The sequence below is a fragment of the Patiria miniata genome, unplaced genomic scaffold (assembly GCF_015706575.1).
Source record: "Patiria miniata isolate m_02_andy unplaced genomic scaffold, ASM1570657v1 HiC_scaffold_3, whole genome shotgun sequence".
Classification (NCBI taxonomy): domain Eukaryota; kingdom Metazoa; phylum Echinodermata; class Asteroidea; order Valvatida; family Asterinidae; genus Patiria; species Patiria miniata.
In genome coordinates this window covers 35,843,673-35,864,560 of record NW_024037069.1, presented here as the reverse complement: position 1 = coordinate 35,864,560, position 20,888 = coordinate 35,843,673, and the positions used below count along the sequence as shown (strand labels likewise).

The 20,888-nt window shown below is 40.5% G+C and overlaps 2 protein-coding genes across 2 annotated transcripts; both read left to right on the top strand.

Moving 5' to 3' along the window:
* The first annotated feature begins 11,638 nt into the window (after window positions 1-11,638).
* Window positions 11,639-12,190, top strand: LOC119736769 (perlucin-like protein). The gene has a single exon (XM_038210780.1). The coding sequence runs from the start codon at window positions 11,639-11,641 to the stop codon at window positions 12,188-12,190; it is 552 nt and encodes a 183-aa protein (XP_038066708.1).
* A 3,775-nt stretch (window positions 12,191-15,965) lies between these two features.
* On the top strand, window positions 15,966-19,880 carry LOC119736768 (uncharacterized protein K02A2.6-like). The gene has a single exon (XM_038210778.1). It carries the CDS (start codon window positions 15,966-15,968, stop codon window positions 19,878-19,880), a length of 3,915 nt encoding a protein of 1,304 aa, XP_038066706.1.
* The last annotated feature ends 1,008 nt before the right edge of the window (window positions 19,881-20,888 follow it).

Sequence of the window (20,888 nt, the reverse complement as noted above, 5' to 3'; positions counted from 1 at the left end):
TTGTTATAACGGTAACACATAATTGAATTCTAAGCTTGAACAGGCGTACGTTAATATACACTGCGCGGGAAATCGGCTGCACATGTAGCGAAATAGATTGATCATAATAAATAAGGAAAACAGGATTGCAGATGTGCCTTCGATCTCGCACTAAAATGAAATGTCAATATTCTAAAATCAGGGCACATTTTGGGAAATCGTACGCTGATTTTGTTTACGACTGAATACACTTTCATGGAAGTAGAATTATCATTTGTTAAATAGAAACAGGGATTTTGAACGTTCATTCTATTTCGCACGAAAACGAATGCTTCTTGTACAAATTCATGTACATATTTTCCAAAATTGTCCGGGAAAACCTATATATTCGTAAATATATGAAAACTATATATTTTACATTCTGTTTTGGTTAATCTTATCGCAAAGGGTACTTCTGTAAACATTTAAAAGTGTCCATGCTTTTCCGTTCTACTGAGCGCGCTGTTGCTGTGGTGTCATTTCAGGAAGACACTGTTCAGTGTAGGGGTTTTCTGTTCAAATTGTGAACCCAAAATGTGATATTTGAAACCATATAAAGGGTTGCTCATTGAAAAGGGTTGCCCATGTACCATCATAACAACGAAGCACCAAAGAAAAGGAATTTCTGACAGCAAAATAGCCACAATTGTAGCAACTTTTTGTGCTGAAATAACCGTGTAACATTAGTCTGCCCGGAATGACATCACAAATTTCCTCATGAAAATGGAACTTTGCATTAGCATAGAAACGGATAAGGCACCAAAAATCCCTTTAAACATGGAAAAACAAAACTTTAAAATAATGTTAAATACATCAGCGTAGCTACGGGGGGGGGGGGGAAGGGAGCGTTTCAATTAAGCAATCTTATTACAGAAATTAATTGCCCATAAGCGGAAAAGAAACGAAAATCAAGTGCACCGACGTTCGCTAATTTGAAAGCGTCAACCATCAAAAGATTTCAAAAAGAAAGAAAGTATTGAATGCACCAAAACGAAATAGAATGCATGCCCCAAAACGAAACAGAACATTCAGAGTAAAATCTTGGATGCCTAAAAATTGAAATGGAATGCACCAAATGAAGAAGAAACCCCAATTTGATCACATGTGCAAAAGTTTTCTTCAAATTGAATGGCTGGTAATGAAAATGATTAGAAAAATAGTGAAACCTATATTAAGTTAACAATTGGATGACATACCATTTTTTTTTGGCGTCAAATTTATTGCAGCAAAACTGTGAGATCTGCAATTTGGCACCAAACAATCTGGTAGCTTGGGTTACCTTAGGCCCTGAACACTTTTTTTTCTGCTGGGCGTGGATTATCCATAATATTTCTTAGTAAGCCTATATGTATTTCTATCATTTTTTTGCAGAACCATGTTTAGATGAAAAATCTCTGTTCAGGGTCGCTATGATGCTTGCTTATGAATGGGTAACACTGGCAATTGAGGAGCTGGACTTTACCATGACAGAGGTTGTGACTATCGAGACAAATCACCCAAAGGATATCATAAGGCAAGGTCTCGATATGCTTACAAAATGGAAACAGGCTCAGTCCACCAGTGTTGAACAGCAGATCACCAAGTTGTGTACAGCATTGAAGAGCATCGGAAGAGCAGACATTGCCGGATTTCTGCATGGTAAGTACACGTCTTGGCTCCTTGTATGCGTAATGTAAAGATGAATTAAAGAAAAACGCTATTTTCATAAATTGAATACATGTATTTTAATAGTGACATTGCAAAAAATGGTAAAATCTAGGCCATTTGCTCTACTTATGAGTTGGTTTCTGAAAGTGGTTCGATGTCTATGATTATATTTTCTTATTTCAATGAAACGGAAAGAATTATTAAATGAAACCTTTTCTTTTTTTCTTAAAAAAAGGGCAACGAATTAGAACCAAAAAGAGCAGCATCGGACTTTTTAAAAGCAATATTTTTATATGTTTTATATTTTATAATTTGTTTGGAACATTTCTGGGACATCACTGATTCAGGTGTTAGGAAATTGTGATTTCTTTACTGCTAACGATCATCCTAAAGGCAGCGACACACAAACTTTAAAGTTGTGCACACCGTGCTCTTCCACAAGTGCAATTTTTGATCTTCTTAATACATTTCAACTACTATGTTTTCTTCTAGCCAAAATGCTTTGTTTTTCCCCTTTTCGGACGTCCATAATCCTCTAAAAAAGGTTTTGTATTAAGCACAAACAGATCCGCTTTGCAAGCAGACTGCTCATGGTCTGTACATTTCCGAAAGTGATTGTGTGGCGGCAACCAGCCTCCCCTAATAGAATTATTGTCTAAGTAATAAGTTATAATTCAGTAACTAAAAACTGACCGAATTTCTTTTTGGTCGATGTCTTGAAAATGTCTTGAACGATGTTGATGAAAATCAACTTCCCAGCAATCAGTTGACGAGGATTTATCCCGCTCATATCTTATCGATGGGTCCTGATTTCCTTTGATTGCTGTGAAACAAACTGTATTTTAAGTTTCCCTTCTTAAAAACCGAAAGATCATACTGTTGTTTTAATGATTCTCATACTGCATTAAGTATATCACATGCCCAGGAGACCGCTAAACCAGATATGTATTGGTGAATTTGGCGCCCTTAAAGTTCCCAAAGCATCACAATGCTAAAACAAATGGCTCCTGCAATGTGGTGGCTTTCTGATTAACTTAATGTTCTTTAATTCAACAATTACCAGGAGGTTTTGAGGATATTTGCTGGAGATAGAGCTCAACCACTTTTACTTAACAGGATGCTTATAGTGTCCATGAAATAAGTTTTATACGGGTGCATATTTGTAGCAAATTTCCAATCTTCAGAAATGTTTGAAAACTATATAAGACATCGATTTTTGGTAAAACAAAATGCAAAGCTCACTGTTTTAAACATTTCAAATGTTTTATGCTTTTCCTGACGACTAAGGGCGCTGTTGCTTTGAAATCACTTTAGGAACACAGGTACCATAACGTTCTTGGAATGAAATCCATTACATTGACCCTTTAATGTCTCTTGAAAGTTCAAAGTGCAAAGAAATGCAAAGAAGTTGTGGCTTTACTGGATTTACACACCTAAAGTTCCTGGTCGATTTCGACCCGGAATCTGGATCAAGTTTGTTTTGACATAACACTTTTTCAGGTCAAATTGACACTTTATGGAGTCACTTTTATTGGCCATTTGAAAATTGTAAGTTTGACACGAAAAATTGTCGTTTTGACACGAAACATTGTCATTTTGACACACAGGTATGTCAGGTCGGATCTAACCCAAGTTTTTTTGAAAGTGCAGGAAGCTTCCAGCAAAAACATTTTGGAGAAAGTATACATTTATAGCACATGCGTTGCGAGACCAATTTTTGAGGGGAAGGGGGGGGGGAACAAATTAGCAAGAATCCACCCCTCCTGGTAGGTAGCCATATTATTTCCGCAACAAAATCGAAAGTTAAATAGTGTTTTGACAACATCTGAGTACTTGGGTTGCTGTTCAAAGTGGACAAGAGTCATCCCCATCAAATAATGTCGACAGAACGATTTGCCGACAAAACGATTGGGGGAGGGGGGGTTGGCACCCCAACGCCCTCTGATAAAAAGTCATTTCAAATCTATATATGTCAATGCAGTTATATGTAGATGTGCGGTCAACAGTATAGTTTAGGTTCATACAAAGCTCCATCGAAACGTACAATTGAGTAATAATCATGGAATATATTGTCGCTTCATTTTTTTCCATATTGACACCTTCCCTTGACCAACAGGTCCTGATCATCTGAAGATTTGCCAGCAGCTGCTTTTTAGTTTCTACGAAGAACATACAGGCTTCATCCAAGAGCTCGTAACGTCTTCCAGGTCACTGGCGTTGGGTGTTAATGAGTTCAATATTGATTTAAATCTCCTTCAGAGTGGGCACCAAACAACACGTGAAGACGTAAAAATGTCAGGTCAAACTAAGAGTTTGAATAGACCCAAAATAGTGCCACTGGACACATGGGAGGATATGTATGATGAAGAGAAGGTTGGGGAGAAAATGGTTCTTCTTTCAGGTGGGGCTGGATCCGGCAAATCGACTCTTTGTCTGACGATAGCGAATACCTGGAAAAAACGCAAAAGGTCAAAAGTTGTCAAATTGCGGAAAGGGTCAAAAATTGCCAAATTACGCAAAGGGTCCAAAATGGCCAAATTTCGCAAAGGGTCAAAAGTTACCAAATTACGTAAAAGATCAAACGTTGCCAAATTTGAGCTCCTGTTCTTGTTAAAGTTGAACCAATTCAAGACAAGTTGTGTTATAGATGCAATTTTTGATCAATTGTTGCAGCGCACTGACAAACTGACCAAGTCAGATTTGAAAAAGGTCATTAGTGACAACGAAGATAAGGTCGCATTTTTGATGGATGGGTTGGATGAAATACCAAGAAACATTTTGCAATCTACCGAGGGTGTGTATACAATCAATAATGTGATGAAAAACAAGGTATTGCTCAACAGCTGTGTGTTGGTGACAACACGGCCAGACATGGTTCCCTATGTCACTAAGGGCTACCGAGGCTATGCCAGGGTTGAAACGAAGGGCTTTACAGTCGGAAACAGAGATAAGTTTATCAAAGCACACTTTCCATACTGTATCACTTCTGGAGAAACCTTAATTTCGTGTTTGGAATCACTCTGCGCTTTCCAGGAATTGGCGCAGAGTCCAATCATTGCACATATGATATGTTTACTTTGGCGAAACAGACCTACCCGATCAAAACCATTGTCAGACAAGTTAACAACTGTGTACACTGAATTTGCAGAAGTTCTTGTTAAACGCCGTGTTAGCTCACTTTATAGAGGTGCTGATAGGCAGCAAGTGATGGACACAATCTTGAAGGGATTGGGACAAGTTGCATTAGAAGGGCTTCTAGATGGGGAAAGACTCCATTTCTCCCCAGAAGATTTCAGTAGGGACGAATCTGTCTTGAAGGACGGTTGTCAAATGGGTATCTTGCAGACAGAAACTGTCCCGAGTGGTGTGAAGAGTGTTGAAGTGGTAACTTTCTTTCATAAATCCCACCAAGAATACTGCGCAGCGTACTACCTTGTCAGTCTGGTCGATAGTGATGAACAGAGCTTTCGTGAGTGTCTTGATAAAGTCATTGCACTTGGTGTTAAGAAAGTAGAATATGTGTTTCGATATTGCTGCGGTTTATCAGAGCGGGCTGCTGATCTCATCCTGAGCCGTATAAGAGAGGGTAATGGTAGTCTTGCACGATTGTGTTTGTTTGAGTCTGGTTCAAAAACGTTAGCGTTTAAACTACTGGAACCAGATGAGATTTCTTGCGAGGACCACGAGAGTCTGGTCGCACTGCACTTTTACCTAGAGTCTGGTATTAAATTGAAAAGGACCGTCTTCACCATCTGGTACAATTCATGTGCCGACCTGCGAGTTCTTTCAGATATTATTCGTTGTTGCAAAGGCGACATTCAGAGTATGACCATCCAGTGTAACCTGTCAGCTGAAGGCAATGAGATGTTACGGCTACTTGTTTCAACGCTTCAAACAGCGGATTGGGCATTTCTCAGAAAGAAATTGATTGGTATAACGGTTCTTATTCATAGTCGGACAGATTGTGATGCTAGGCGCCTATCAGAGTGCATTGTCCTATTACCAAATCAGTTATGGACGGTCTATGTTTACCGATTATCGCATGGTGACACGTGCGATTTACTGAGGGCACTGACAGGATGTAAATTACACGGTTTATGGGTAATTGGTGTCAACATGCACGGTCACGTTGCTGATTTGGGTCCTCTTGTTACTCCATCCTTAAAGGAGTTGTGGTTAAGTGACTGTGGACTGGATGATGCTGATGCGGGGGACGTGGTCAGCCTCCTCTCAGTCGGGCATGGTTTGACAGATATTGATCTTATGGACAATGCATTCAGTTTGGATGCAGTGAAGACTCTTGCACGTCATTGTCAGGCTCTTTCTAAACTGAGCTATTTGTCATTTCATAGCCTCTGTCTTGATTATGATGATGTCCAGCAGGTGATTCAGCAATATGTTCCACAGCGGAAAGAAAACAGAAAAAGAGCACGTGGGCCTTTCAAATGCGTCTCATATGAGGAGGTTAAACAACTCACACAAACTCTTCGGAGTGGCGACGTTGTTCCAACTGCTCAGGTATTAATAACCTACACCATGTCGGAGCGGTGGAGAGAAGAGATGGAACTGCTTGAGGAAACATTTGGATCATTGGACGAACGGCTCCGTGGTCAAATGGAACTCACGGTAGACGTTGGGAATGAGAGTGTCGTTGACGTGGAGTGGCTTGCAGGATGCATAAGCCGTCTCTCCTCTCAAGTTGATAGGTTCAACCTCTGCTTGGCTGGCCGTTCACCATCATATGTCACTGGCCTACTAAATGCACTGACCGAGGAATGCACTTTAAGCGGTCTTGAAGTAGATGGAACTAACATGTGCATGGTCATGTGACTGATATGGCTTAACTTATTTCTCCATCCTTGGAGAAGTTATCCCTGTGTGACTTCGATGATGATAACGCGATATGTTTCCAACAACATATTCAGTTAAAGAGAGCAGTGGAGGCTCTTACTACCTACCTCCAAAGTTTTAAAGCCTGCACAATATGAAGCTTTGGAACAGCAATCTCATTGACGACCTTGTAAAATTATGTTAGTGTGGACGATATGTGGACAAAAAGCTGTTATGGTAATGTATACATAACACAGATACTCTGAAACAAAAGTCCATATGACCGCCGAATCAAATCATAACATTGTAAACCAAAACTGGTGAATTCATTTTTCAGAACAAAATTTTAATTAGTAACAAAAAGCAACGATCCAACCAGTTTTAGCATCACTATTACTCATTTAGATTAATACCATTGATAACGACAAAGAATTATGGTATGCTTGGAAACACAGTATGTTATGCTTGGAAGTTGGAAAGTTATCTAAGCATATGGAGGACATTCATATTGCTCTTCAGTCTCGGCTAAATACTGCATACATTGATAAATCTTGGCAGTCAGTCTTTTTTTCTTTCCCTGTAACTGCTGGTACCATGTTCACTTCCAAATGGCACCGCGATTTCCTCTTTGATAAATGCTTGATTGGTAATGACAATTTAAGTTTGAGTATTTTTCTGTTTTGGGTTCCAAAGAAATTATTTTCCAACAAAATGTTCTACGTACATGGTTCCTTTTCTTGTGTTGAAGATTCCTCTTCGGCGCACATAAAACAAAACTCCTATCTTTCATTTTAACAATCAGATGGCTGTCGAGGTTTGATTTACAAACGGCAAACCAATTTCCGCGAAAATTGTTTACCAATATCCGTCGAGACCAATGCTGATCATTTACAAAATGCATCCTGTATACTGTTTACACCCAGACATGAACGCAACTTTCATGAAATATTTTCGGTGACAGTTTATGGTTTGGTTCTAACATTAATTGATGCGGTGTTACAGCATTATAAATGTGTAAACTTTAAACAGTATGAATAAATGAGCTCACTACATCGTTCTGTTAACACAAACATTAAATATTGTCTCACAAGCATATTTTGCTGTCCTTACATATGTCTTGTCACTGATGATCTGATCCTGATACCAAGATGACAGTTCAAACCATGTCATCTTAAAGACTTGTGAACCTTGGTCAAAATGCTTCTAAGTTCTCTGTGTATGATACTCTACAATATGGGCCACAAGTAGCACTGGATATCTAATGAACATTTGAAAGAAAGAAGAAGTACAAATCACGAACAGCAACTTGTAAATAAATTGCATCTATGACTGTTTTATAACATGATGGAGTATCACCTGAAAACAGAAGCAGGGTAAAAAGGGGAATATTATGTAGCTATAAGATGTTTAAATTTGATGAACAAACACATTTTCAAAGCTTTCATAATATTATATTTTAACAACCACGGAGAGAACACAGATAATAAGAGTTTGTTTTAATGTAAATGCACAATTCTATTTCATTGAGGTGCTGCAGTTTTATTCACTTAAATGATTAATGTAAGTGATGAAATTCCAACAAGAGCGATGCTACATCTTGGTCAGTAAGGGGCTCGTTTTTATTAATAGATTTCAGCAAACTAATCCCAGAAATGCAAACTGAAATCATATACACTTATGATCTTGAAAACACCTGTCTGTTTTGAAAGCAGAATCATGTCAATTTTGAGGTTTTGTGTTCTTTCCTTACATATAGTGTTTTCCTAAATATGTATATAAGATTTGCTTGAGCATAATGTATTTGTGCATCTTGAAAACAAAGTTGATGTTAAAAGCATTGTAGAAACACATTCGTGAAACAACTGGTGCAAGAGAACACTACGTTTTGTATCAAAGTTGTCTGTAAGGTGTTGGCAGTATATTGTAACGGTTGAGTAGTTAGTTTCCGTGTAATCCATATTTAAACAAAGCTAAAATTAGAATGTTTTTGTTGAAATCGCTATAATGTTGTTTTCTACTTTCATCGTCTTCATCTCGTTTTGTTGTTGTTGTAATGAGTAAATTGTCATATTTATAATAAAGATCACCATTTTGCCTTGAACCAGTTTTTATTATACAGACACAGTAATTGTTGGCAATCATAACGTATATCAAAATTGTTTCTATTTTTATATGAACTTCCACATGGTCTCCAGGGGTGGATCCGAAATGTGTGTGTGTGGGGGTGTTTCATCAGCAAATCATTGCTGAAATGTTAACCGGTTTTTTTTCCCGGACACTTGTTTTTGTAAAATCAATTAGGGGGTGGGGGGCTCGTACCATACTGAGGTTTCCCCCCCCCCCCGGATCCGCACCTGGTCTTTACTGAATAGAGGACAACAGGATTTAAACATTGATTGAGAAGTTGTTGACATATCAAGATACTCTGATACAAAACTGTGTTAAGAGTTTAAACACTTTTCTTAACACTGAAGTGCAACCATTTTTTTCATGCAATTTTTTTCGGATGTCTGTTTCTGACAAAAGCTGGTTAGTACCATCAAGTAAACATTGTAAACGTAAATATTTACTTATCGGGTTGAAGTCCAATGACCGGCCAAACACACGCAGTTTTTATCAATAGTTTCAGAGGAGCACACTTAAAATATAATTGTGCTTGTTTTTTGTATTGTTGATAAAACTAACAGGCTTTCATACTTTGCAAAATAAAATCTAAACATGTCTTTGACTGAACATATGTGGAGAATGGGAAAAAGTGGAACAAACAAGAGTAAGAGTTAGAAAACGATTAATAATTTGAAATCAATGGGCAATGATAATTGCTTACATGATAAGGACGATGTTCAAAGCTAGAAGATGGGTAATGAACATTATGTAATGATATTACACCAATGTATTGACTGAGGTCTCTTTTATTGAAGGATTGTAAAGTTTCGTGTCAAAGATATAGAATGAGATTCAATGAAATGTGGTTGTAGATTAATGCAAAAGACCAACACAGATTGTTATTTTTGATGATATAGATTTGGAAATATTTAAATTTTAGAAAGCTTTCTTGTTTGATTTGTTGAAACACCAGGTGTCTTTTTGCAACACTGATCATATCTCAAGGGATGCTTGTGCAGTGCACAAAAGAACGTGAAAGTATCAGGCGACTGCACATCCAATTTGTAAACATATATATTTTGATCTATACATGTAGTTACTGATTCAAGATGGTTCATGTGAACCATCTTGGAAGCAGACAATATATCTGAAGATTATTCATCTTTGATGTAATCAACCCGTTCATGAATTTCTGTTACAGTTCATAAACCGATATGCCAGAAATCATTCAATTTTGTAGCAAAGTTCCTTTTTAGAGTAAATGATGCATCCACATGGATTGTACTAAACTGTGTTGAAACTATTAGATATGCAAGTGTGCCTAAAGAATATAAATGGTTTATATTTTTCTGTGTAACCTTGTTCAACTTCCAACGTTGATCTATTTTCGCTACAACTCTAGCTAATGATGATGTGTATATTTTGGACAAAAAAAATATATTCTTCTATAAACATTTGCTTTTCTAATAATTTGCCAAAATATTCCCAACCGAAATAAAAGGACTGAAATTAAAGAAAAGAATTTCATTTCAATGTGTTTTATTGTAGCATTGTGTGTTTATTTGATACGGTGACAAACTGGCGCTCATTGGTAGTTCCAGTCCAAAAAGCACTAATATGCTATTTAAAAGCTGTAATTTCAATGTTTTAACCACATTATAACTGTCATTGTGACATTGAAAATTTGATGTAGATCACTAATTCCATGTCAACAAGCGAAAGTAAACAAGAACCCATGATTAATGTAAAAGGGGCGGGGTTGAAGGGCCACGACTCCACTAAATCCCAAATCATTAATCAGTTGATAACAGCTGGCAGCTTAGCTCTAAATTAAAACAACTGAGATGACCGGGGACAAATTCCAGGCTTCCTTTCCATCACACGCCCTGCCAGCCCTCATTCTAATTGGTCTAGAGACGCCTGTGCTGGAAATAATAGAGACAACGTTTCTTTAATATGTTGGAACAACATCTAGTAGGGAGAATCCCAACTTGCACAGGGTTTGTAGTCAATACATTCTCCCTCGGGATGTAATAATGGGGATATCAAAACTCATTTCCAGTCGAATTATGAAATGATACTTATTGTATCGCTTCAGTTGTTGATAGAATATGCAAACAAGTACCTTGTTTCGTCTTCAGATGTCACGAATGTACACGGTGCCCCCTCAAACAAAAACTCGAACTGTTAAAGCGCCCTCCTGTTCACATCTTGCTTTTAGTTATATTTTTTTATTAGGCATAATAATAACGATGTTATCAATATCCCCATTTTTGTAGATTGCTCTTGATTTGTTATCATGTGTTTCTGGTTTAATTGTTTTAATTTAAATCAGTGATGCAATTTGCTTTTATTGTCAACTTTGATCAGGTATTTTAAAAGGTTGCATTCGCTTTTATTTTTTGGAGACGGATCATTTACATTTGGGATATGGAATGTATTCTGAAAACTAAACAAGGAACGGGTTTGGATTCGCAGTTATCCCAACATGAAACCAAAACGGTCCAATCGAGATAAGTTTTTGTGGATAACTTTAAAGCAATAATTCAAATGAATCAAAACAAAATCACATGTGAACAAAAGACTGTTAATAAACCATTTTGAATAGTTTGTACATCCTTTGAGGGTTCACTACAACGGTAACACTGCTTCTTGGAAACATTTCTTTGAAGACAATTTTGAACACGACAAAAGTCCCCAGTGAAATTAATTTTCAGGTGTCGTACAGCTCGTCCATTACACGCTGCAATAGTTACCATTGAGCTTCATCAGTTTCAGAGTAAGCACATTTGTTGTGCTCTGGTAGATCTGAATGGGTTCTGAATTGAATCTTGTGTTCTCTACGCCTCCCCCGTCACAACACCAGAGCACTGTATCTATGGTAACCGACTTGTTTACCTGTCAAAACATCGCTCTTATTGCTTTGCCTCGGCTGGGAGTCGTCATTCCAGCCACTGATTCGCTCTGTATCAAGCCTCGTCCTGGTTTCAGAGATACAGATATTTGGAATAGTCCTTAGCAACATCTTCAGTTCATCATGGCGTTTTGGTCCGAATTTATCGTCATCGTTGCTATCATTTCATCTATCAAAACTGTACTTGGCTCAGGGTTCTGTCCTTCTCGGCTCTCTGTCAAATGCCTCTCTCGGCTCATTGTGGAATGCTCTTGCCCGCCAGAGTGGCAACTGTGGGGGAACGAGTGTTATCGCATCACTCCTTTACCGCATACTAGGGATGACGCCAAGACAGCTTGCCAAGACATGGGAAGCAAGATGGCTGCTCCTCGCTCGCTGGAGGAAATGAACTTTATGGTGGAATTGGCGCAAAAGGTGGACAGTGCATACTCTGCCTGGATCGCTTGCAATGACAGAGAAATTGAAGGATCTTGGGAGTGTGACGGTCAGGAAGGTCGCAAGCCCTTCTTACTTTGGGATGATGGGCAACCAAATGATTTATTCAATCAAGATTGTGTGGCAATAAAGTCGACAAAAAACGGCAAAATGGATGACGAATACTGTTATCGCTCTCACTTGGCGTTTTGTGTTCGTCGAGCTGCCTGCACTCACGGCCTAACCCAACTCCGTCACTGATGCCTCTCTACCGACACACACGGCCGCAGTCTCAACCCAACCTGCCTCCGCGACCGCAACATCCGGGGGTTCATCACCGAGAGCGTGGCCGTCCGTGGCTCAACCGACAAGGGGCCCAGATGTCGCTCTTTCAACAATAACATATCTGCAGAAGGGAATCAGCTGAATCCAGGACACATATCAACAGAGGGCACCGGCTAGTCATGGACATTGAAGTGTGTTGGAAAGGTAGTCTACCAACGTTATTTAGTTTAACACTTACATTTACTTACCCGGGTACAAACATTGTATACGGGAAGTTAGTGATGATGCAATTAATTCGCTTTTCCGGAAAATAAGAAAACGGGCGACCAAACTTTTGTTCGAGAAAGCAAGGTAATCAGTAATCGTTTTTATAGCAAATAAGATTTGATTTGAATTTAAAAACAAATTTTCTTTTGAATTGCTTTAGTCTGACTCGTTTTATTCAAATAGAAATGCACTTTAATTTGTAAGTTTCTGCGTCAGTCAAACCGCGTAATTACAACTATACAAACAATTCAATTTTAAATATTCTTAAATTCTTATGTTTTCGTAGATGCGACTATGATTGAATAGTTCTTGTATTTCCACGTCTGCTTGCAAATTCACATGAAATAACTCAAAAGTTTGTATTGGTTTGTATGTGTTAAAAAATCAAATGATAGATTCAGTCTTAACAGCAAAATATCAAAACTAATACTTAGTTGTCAGATCGATGTGATGTTACGTGAAATTAATTTTAAAACAAGGGGGGCCTGTCGAAGATTTTGGTAGTAGTTTATGAATAATATTGTAACGAAATGTGTCCAAAGATCAGCCAACAGCCGGAATTTTATTGAACATTTAATTATTTGAAACTGTTTAATCACTTAATTTTGGTTCCATGTCTGTTTCCATTGAAAAAAAGTGTGAAATACTTATGCTAGTAAACGTATGTTGAATTTCACACTTGGGAGGACAGTCAAACAATTTTTTTGGTTATGAATGACGTTACTTTAAACAAAATATATATACAAAAATAGCCAACAGCCGGTCATTTAACTACCGATGTCTATGAACCATTTAATCATTTTAATTAAATGGTTTTAGCAGCTAATTTTGGATCCAAGTAGGTTTCAATTTTAATTGGGAATAGGATCGTGAAGATATTTTGTGGTAGTTAATTAAAAATAAGTATTGAAGCTAATTGTAGCTTTGTTTTGCGTCTGTGCTTTCTACCTTTACAAAGCCCCATTTTTAGGGCGTGCCTAAAATGGTTAGACAAGTCAAAATAGTATCAAAATTCTGCGTCAGACAAAACTCGTCTTTTTTTACATTGACAACTCGTTTTCGTTAATCCATTCGACTTCAATGCCAAGACACTAGAATGGCGTACACGTGTAGAGAACACATCTGATCATCTTCAAACTCTTGCTACCGAAGGACTAACGAATCATCCTGTACCTTTTCAAAGTTTTTAGCATTGTAGCAATCAATTCAGCGATCAATGCTCAATTTAGGTCAGGTTCCTGCCACTCTCGACTCACTGCCCAATACTCTTGCCCGCCAGAGTGGCAATTGTGGGGGAACGGGTGTTATCGCCTCACCCCTTCAACCGTACGCATACTTGGGTGACGACAAGACAGCTTAATTTTGCCAAAATATGGGAGGCAAGATGGCCGTTTCTCGCTCGTTTGAGGAAATGCATTCCATGGCGGAATTAGTAAAAGATGGGCAGTAAATGCTCTGTCTGGATTGCTTGCAATGACACCGAAGTTGAAGGAACTTGGGAGTGTGAAGGTCAAGAAGGAAGCGAGCCCTTTTTGGAATGGAATGATTGAGAACCAAATAATTCCGGCAATCAAGATTGTGCTCGGATGGTCTCATATCACCATGACAGAATGGATGACAGTCAATGCAGTCAGTCACACAGGGCCTTTTGCGTTCGTCGAGCTGCTTGCACCCTCGACCTAATCCAACTCCGTCACTAACTCCGCCTCTCTACCGACACTCACGACCGCATTCTCAACACAACCTGCCTCCTCGACCACAACATCCGGGAGTTTATCACAGAGGGCGTGGTCGCCTAAGGACATGTTCGCCTAAGTACTGGTTATTTCTGTCTCTACTCTGAATAGTATACATCGGCTAGTCATGAACATTGAAACCATCTTGGATATCAAGTGAATTGGACAGGAAACGAACTTGCATGCTCCATCTTAGATATGTTTTCTACAAACCTGAACTATCTAAACACAAACATTTCACTTATAGTGACAATTAACTCGTTGTTTCCGCTCTTTAGACAAAAAATACGGCGCTCGAGTTTTTATTTAAAAATAAACAAGGTAAGCAAAAATCGTTCTCATTACAAAAACGACAGAAATTTAATCTAAAAGGAGAAATATAACTGATTGAAATGTTAAGACAGACAAATTAAAACCGAATAACTGTAAATAACTTGTGTAAACTGCATTTTCAAACCATTACAAACAAGCTTATATTTGAATATTTTTAATTTCGTAAATGTTTATTATTAATTGTTGAGGGTGTGACTGTTAAAATTTCCCCACGAGTCTGCTTGTAAATTTGCTTGAAATTACCGACACATTCTGTGGAAGAGTTTGTGTAGACCTGATCATTGAGGTGCAGTAGAGGTTTGTATCGCTTGGATTAGTCAAACTTTTGTGCTTTCATTGTTACTCAATTATAAGAACAAAGAACAACCTCAGAAGTTCCTTCATCGAATAGGGTCTGTAAATGTATATATTGTTTGCAGAAAACTAATACGTAGTTGTCAGATCGGTGTAGTGCATTTTACTTGTATTGGCTATTAATGACAAACGTTACTTATCAAATTTCCTTTGATGTTTACATTCACCGCGTTTGTCTTTCAAATTATAGTTCGAATTAATACTGTATGGTTGTTAACATATTTCAATTCAAATTCAATTAAATTCAAATTCAAATTGAACGGCAATTTCTTTAAAATGCATCACAGTCACCAGTGAAATTAATTTGCAGGTGTCGCACAGCGAGTCGTTCACACGCTACATTAGTTACCCTTGAGCTTCATTAGTTTTCAGCGGAAGTACATTTGTTGTGCTCTGATAAAGTTGAATGGTGTCCGAGTTGAATATTGAGTTTTCTGCGCTTCCCCTGAAAGACAATTAAACAGTGTCACTATGGTAACCGACTGTATGAAGTTGTTTACCATTAAACAAATCGCTGTTATTGCTTTGCCGCGGCTGGGAGTCGTCATTCGAGCCACCGATTCACCCTGTTTCAAGCTTCGTCCTTGTTTCAGAGATACAGATGTGCAGATACTTTGAATAATCTTTATAGCGACCTCTTTACCTCTCCACTCATCATGGCGTTTTGGTCTGAATTTATCGTCATCGTTGCTGTAATTTCATCTATCAAGGCTGTATTTGGCTCTCGGTTCTGCCCATCTCGGCTCTCTGTCAAATGACACTCTCGGCTTATTGTCGAGTGCTCTTGCCCGCCAGAGTGGCAATTGTGGGGGGAAGCGTGCTATCGCCTAACTGAAACACCGGCTACTTGGGATGACAGCTGTAGCGATCCCATCTAATCGATGCATTGTAGCAAGTCTAATCCATGTATCCCAGCATGCATCACTCCTAACATGGCCGCTTACATGTTCGTATGTGAACTCGTGTTGTCGTCTAATAAACCTGGAATAGTTCCCAACATATCGGAGTCTATAACTTTCTTCATGGTGTCAGTAAGTACAGGATTCGTTTCTTAATACATCATGGCTACTTTCGGCAATATTGGAGAGTTTTGTGAAAAGAAAGAGACATGGGAAATGTACACTGATCGTCTCGGCGAATATTTCGCGGCGAACAATATCTCCGACGCAGCACGCAAAAGGGCCATACTCAACTCTGTCGTTGGTTCACAAACGTATAAGCTGATTAGCGATCTTCTTGCCCCTAAGAAACCAAACGAAGCTACATATCAAGAACTAGTGGACAGACTTGAGAAGCATTTCAAACCCACAAAGTCTAGCATCATTGCTCGCTTTCAATTCAACAGCCGCTGTCGGCGATCTGGTGAATCAATCGCCGAATATTTAGCAGCACTACGTGCACTGGCCAGTGACTGCAAGTTTGGCCAAAACCTTGATGAAATGCTGAGAGACAGACTTGTGTGTGGCGTGCAGAATGAACGCATCCAGAAATCCCTGCTTGCCCAACCAGAGGACAAACTTGACCTCAAGCGCACAGTGGAACTTGCACAATCAATGCAGCTCGCAGGTGATCAGGCAAAGATGTTGTCAGCCTCTACCAGCACAATGGCTGAATCAAATACCACTGTCAACGCTTTCAAAAAGAAACAAGCTCAACGCCCAAACAGACCAACATGGTCAAATCAACGGCAGACATCTGCACGCAGTAGTTCTACACAGCATCAAAAGCCCAGAAAACCTTGTGGAAATTGTGGAACTTTTCACAAGAGGCGCGAATGCCCAGCCTATGGCAAGACTTGCCACAAATGTAACAAAAAGAATCACTATGCTGATTACTGCAGAAGCAGCCGCCACGTCTACACAGTAAACCCCGATTCATACTCGGAGGAAGACGAACCTGCCGTGGATGAGCAAGAATTATTTTACGTTCGAGCCGTGGACAACACCAACTTGAACTTGAAACATGACATCCACGCTACGCTTGTGGTGAATAACACACACGTTCCTGTCCAACTTGACACTGGTGCACGTTGTAACGTCCTGCCCATGCATGTTTACAACGTCATCGCACCACCTAAGTCCATTGATAATTCAAAGTCAACCAAGCTCATCGCTTATGGAGGAACCGAGCTCCACACAGTTGGACTAGCTACACTGCCATGTCGCATTGACTCATCGCAGACTGACCACAATATTGACTTTCACATTGTTGACACACAAGTGAAAGCTATCCTCGGCTTAACCGATTGCCTCCGTCTAGGCCTGCTGTCTGTCAATAACTTGGTTTACCATGTCTCCAATGACACCACATCGCCTCAAGTCTTCAAAGACTACGAAGACCTGTTTGACAGCTCGCTCGGGTCACTACCAGTCATCTACACCATGACCATAGACCCCAATGCTACGCCGGTTGTCCGACCCCCACGTCGCATCCCTGCTGCAATGCAAGACAAGGTCAAGTCCGAACTGCAGCGGATGACTACCCTAGGCGTGATCACTCCAGTCTCCGAACCGACAGACTGGGTTTCCTCCATGGTCGCGACTCATAAGAAAAACAGCGAAGAAATCCGCTTATGCATCGACCCTCGCGACCTTAACGAAGCACTGAAACGCCCACACCACCCTACCCGAACAGTAGAGGAAGTCGCTGCCAAGATGGATGGTGCGACAGTTTTCTCAGTGCTTGATGCTAAATGCTCGTTCTGGCAGATCCCCTTGGATTACGAATCATCACTGCTGACTACATTCAGCACGCCATATGGCAGATACCGCTATCTTCGCATGCCCTACGGCCTCTGTTCTGCCTCCGATGTGTACCAGAGAACCATGGAGCAGATATTCGCCGATCTGCCATGCTCCATCATCGTAGATGACATACTAGTTGGTGGACGCACTAAAGAGGAACATGATCGAAACCTCAAAACTGTCCTTGATCGGATACGCAAAATCAACATGCGCCTCAACCCCACAAAGTGCCGCTTCGGTCTTGAACAAGTCTCATATGTCGGTCACGTCTTCACCGCCAGTGGTCTTAAGCCTGACCCAGCCAAAGTCAGTGCTATCACCGACATGCCTCCACCCAACGACGTTACTGCCCTACAACGCTTTCTTGGCATGGTGACATACCTGGCCAAGTTTGTACCCAACTTGAGCGACTTAACAGCCCCACTACGCGAGCTCACACATAGTGACATCCATTGGTGCTGGCTAGAGCAACACAATGCCGCATTTCTAGCAATCAAGGACAAGATTGCTAATGCGCCGACACTCACGTACTTTGATGTCCGCAAGCCAGTCACGTTGACCTGCGATGCCTCCAAGTTTGGCCTTGGCGCAGCCTGCCTACAAGAGGGTGCCCCTGTCGCGTATGCTTCACGTACCATGAGTGACACTGAACAACGCTACGCACAGATTGAAAAAGAACTGCTTGCAGTTGTGTTTGCCTGCACCAAGTTCCACGACTACATATACGGTAAAGACATCGTAGTCGAAACTGACCACCAACCATTGGTCACCATCGTCAAAAAGCCTCTGCTGAGTGCCCCTGCGCGGCTTCAACGCATGCTTCTCCGGTTACAGAGGTATAACATCACCCTCGTGTACAAGAAAGGAAAAGAATTGTTCCTTGCCGACACTTTGTCACGTGCACCCTTGACAACGACCGGTACTGAAACTGATGACCTGCAAGTCATGACCCTCCTGTCAATCTCTGACATGCGACTTGAACAGCTCAAGAAAGCAACTGCCTGTGACTCTGCCATGCAACAGCTCACTGATGTCATCAGTCGCGGATGGCCTTCGCATATCAACAATGCCCCACCAAAGGCCCACCCCTACTTCGCGTTCAGAGATGAACTGGTTCTCGACCGCGGTATCATCTTAAAGGGACATAAGGCCATCATTCCCAGGTCACTACGCGCAGAATACATCCAAATACTGCATGAAGGTCACCCAGGCATCGAGGCTACCAAACGCAGAGCCAGAGATGTAGTCTACTGGCCATCAATGTGCCTTGATATCGAGCAGTCCGTCTCTGGATGCACAGTTTGCAACGCTACCAAAGCCCATCAACAGAAAGAACCACTGAAAAGCTACCCCCCACCCAGCCTACCATGGGAACACATTGGAGTTGACCTATTCCATTGGAACGGTATGGATTACCTAGCCCTTGGTGACTCATACTCCGGCTGGTTTGACTTCGCTTCACTCGACAACACCTGTGCCTCTACAGTCATTGAGGTACTCAAGAGACAATTTTCCATCCATGGAATCCCCCGCATCGTTATCAGTGACAACGCACGACAATTTGATTGCTTCGCCTTCAAACAATTCGCACAGTCATGGGGCTTCCAGCATACAACCAGCAGTCCCCATTTTCCCCAGTCCAATGGCCTTGCAGAAAGCTCTGTCAAGCGCGCCAAACAACTCCTCGAGAAGACAAAACGCGACGGTTCAGACCTCTACCGAAACCTGCTGAACATTCGCAATGTCCCAACCAACCCCCAGCTTGGCTCACCTTCCCAACGTCTCATGTCACGGCGTCTTCGCACAACCATCCCTACCCCGACGCCACTCCTTAAACCCGCCATTTACACACGCGTCACAGCACAGTTACGCAAGAGGCAACAGCAACAGAAGTCTTCATACGACAAATCTGCCAAGCCCCTCCGACCACTGACACCAGGGCAAGTTGTCCGTCTACAATCACTCAAAGGGCACGATCAGCTTGGAATTGTCCAAAAGCATTCCAGAAACCCCAGATCGTACATCGTCAATGCCCAAGGCACACTCTACCGCCGCAATCGGAGACACTTATTGCCAGTCCCTGAACCACCTCCACAGCAACAACACTCACCTGACTTCTACTTACCGCCACAGGATCCACTGCCTCAGCCTGCCATCCCCCACGCACCTCCACCACAGCCAGTTCTCACTCGTTCCGGTCGCATCTCGAAGCCAAATCCTAAATACACTTAACAGTTTTGTGTGACTGTTATTGCTTCGCCCGCACTGGATTTGTGTGTTCCAAATTTCATGCTGATAACTTTGGACTGTCCCCGACTACTGGACTGTTAGTAACTACATTTGCCTACTCAACATGTGTTATGTGTTGTACACTCCAACGATGAGGGCAGAATAATCCCTTGTACACACATCGAGCACTGAGACAGTCTATCTCAGTACTCAAGGCATTTGAGTTTTGTTTTTTTGTTTTTTTTACTATATTATTGGTTTAACCCTCTGTTTGTTTTTCAGAGGAAAGGATAGTAATTGTTTATCTTGGTACATTTACATAACCAGTGTGTTTTTTAAATATTCATTAAGTGTTTTCAAATCAGTGAAATACTCAGACTTTAAATTACCAGACTCCAGTTTACAAATTCACTGATCAAACAAATGTTTATTTCATAAAGCTGTTTTATTCAAAATGTTAAAACCAAACTTAGAAGAGAGGATGTAGCGATTCCCATCTAATCGATGCATTGTAGCAAGTCTAATCCATGTATCCCAGCATGCATCACTCCTAACATGGCCGCTTACATGTTCGTATGTGATCTCGTGTTGTCGTCCAATAAACCTGGAATAGTACCCAACATATCGGAGTCTATAACCTTCTTCAATAACAATGGTGTGAAGTAATTGTTTTTTTCTTATGAATAAACATCAAAGCAGATGAATAATCATGATCTATTCACGATGTGTGCTGCAAATAAAAACACCGCTTCCCGAAGTCAGCATTTAAACAAACAACCAGCTTCTTCAATTCCAGAGGTCCAATAAAAAAAAAAACAGACGAAGAATACGTTTAAACGTATAATTGAACCGGTTAATTGGAAAAATGCAGCATGCACGTTCTATGAGCATGACTTCGGTTCGTATAGCATGCAATTATCTGTAAGTCCTCCCCAAAAAATCTGACTCTGACTAACTAACTGAAACGCTGCTGTAATCGCAAGAAGATGTCAGGTAACGCTCCTATTGTGG

Excerpts from the sequence above, each read along its gene's own strand:
- LOC119736769 (XM_038210780.1), top strand. The coding sequence starts at position 11,639 with ATGGCGTTTTGGTCCGAATTTATCGTCATCGTTGCTATCATTTCATCT.
- LOC119736768 (XM_038210778.1), top strand. The coding sequence starts at position 15,966 with ATGGCTACTTTCGGCAATATTGGAGAGTTTTGTGAAAAGAAAGAGACA.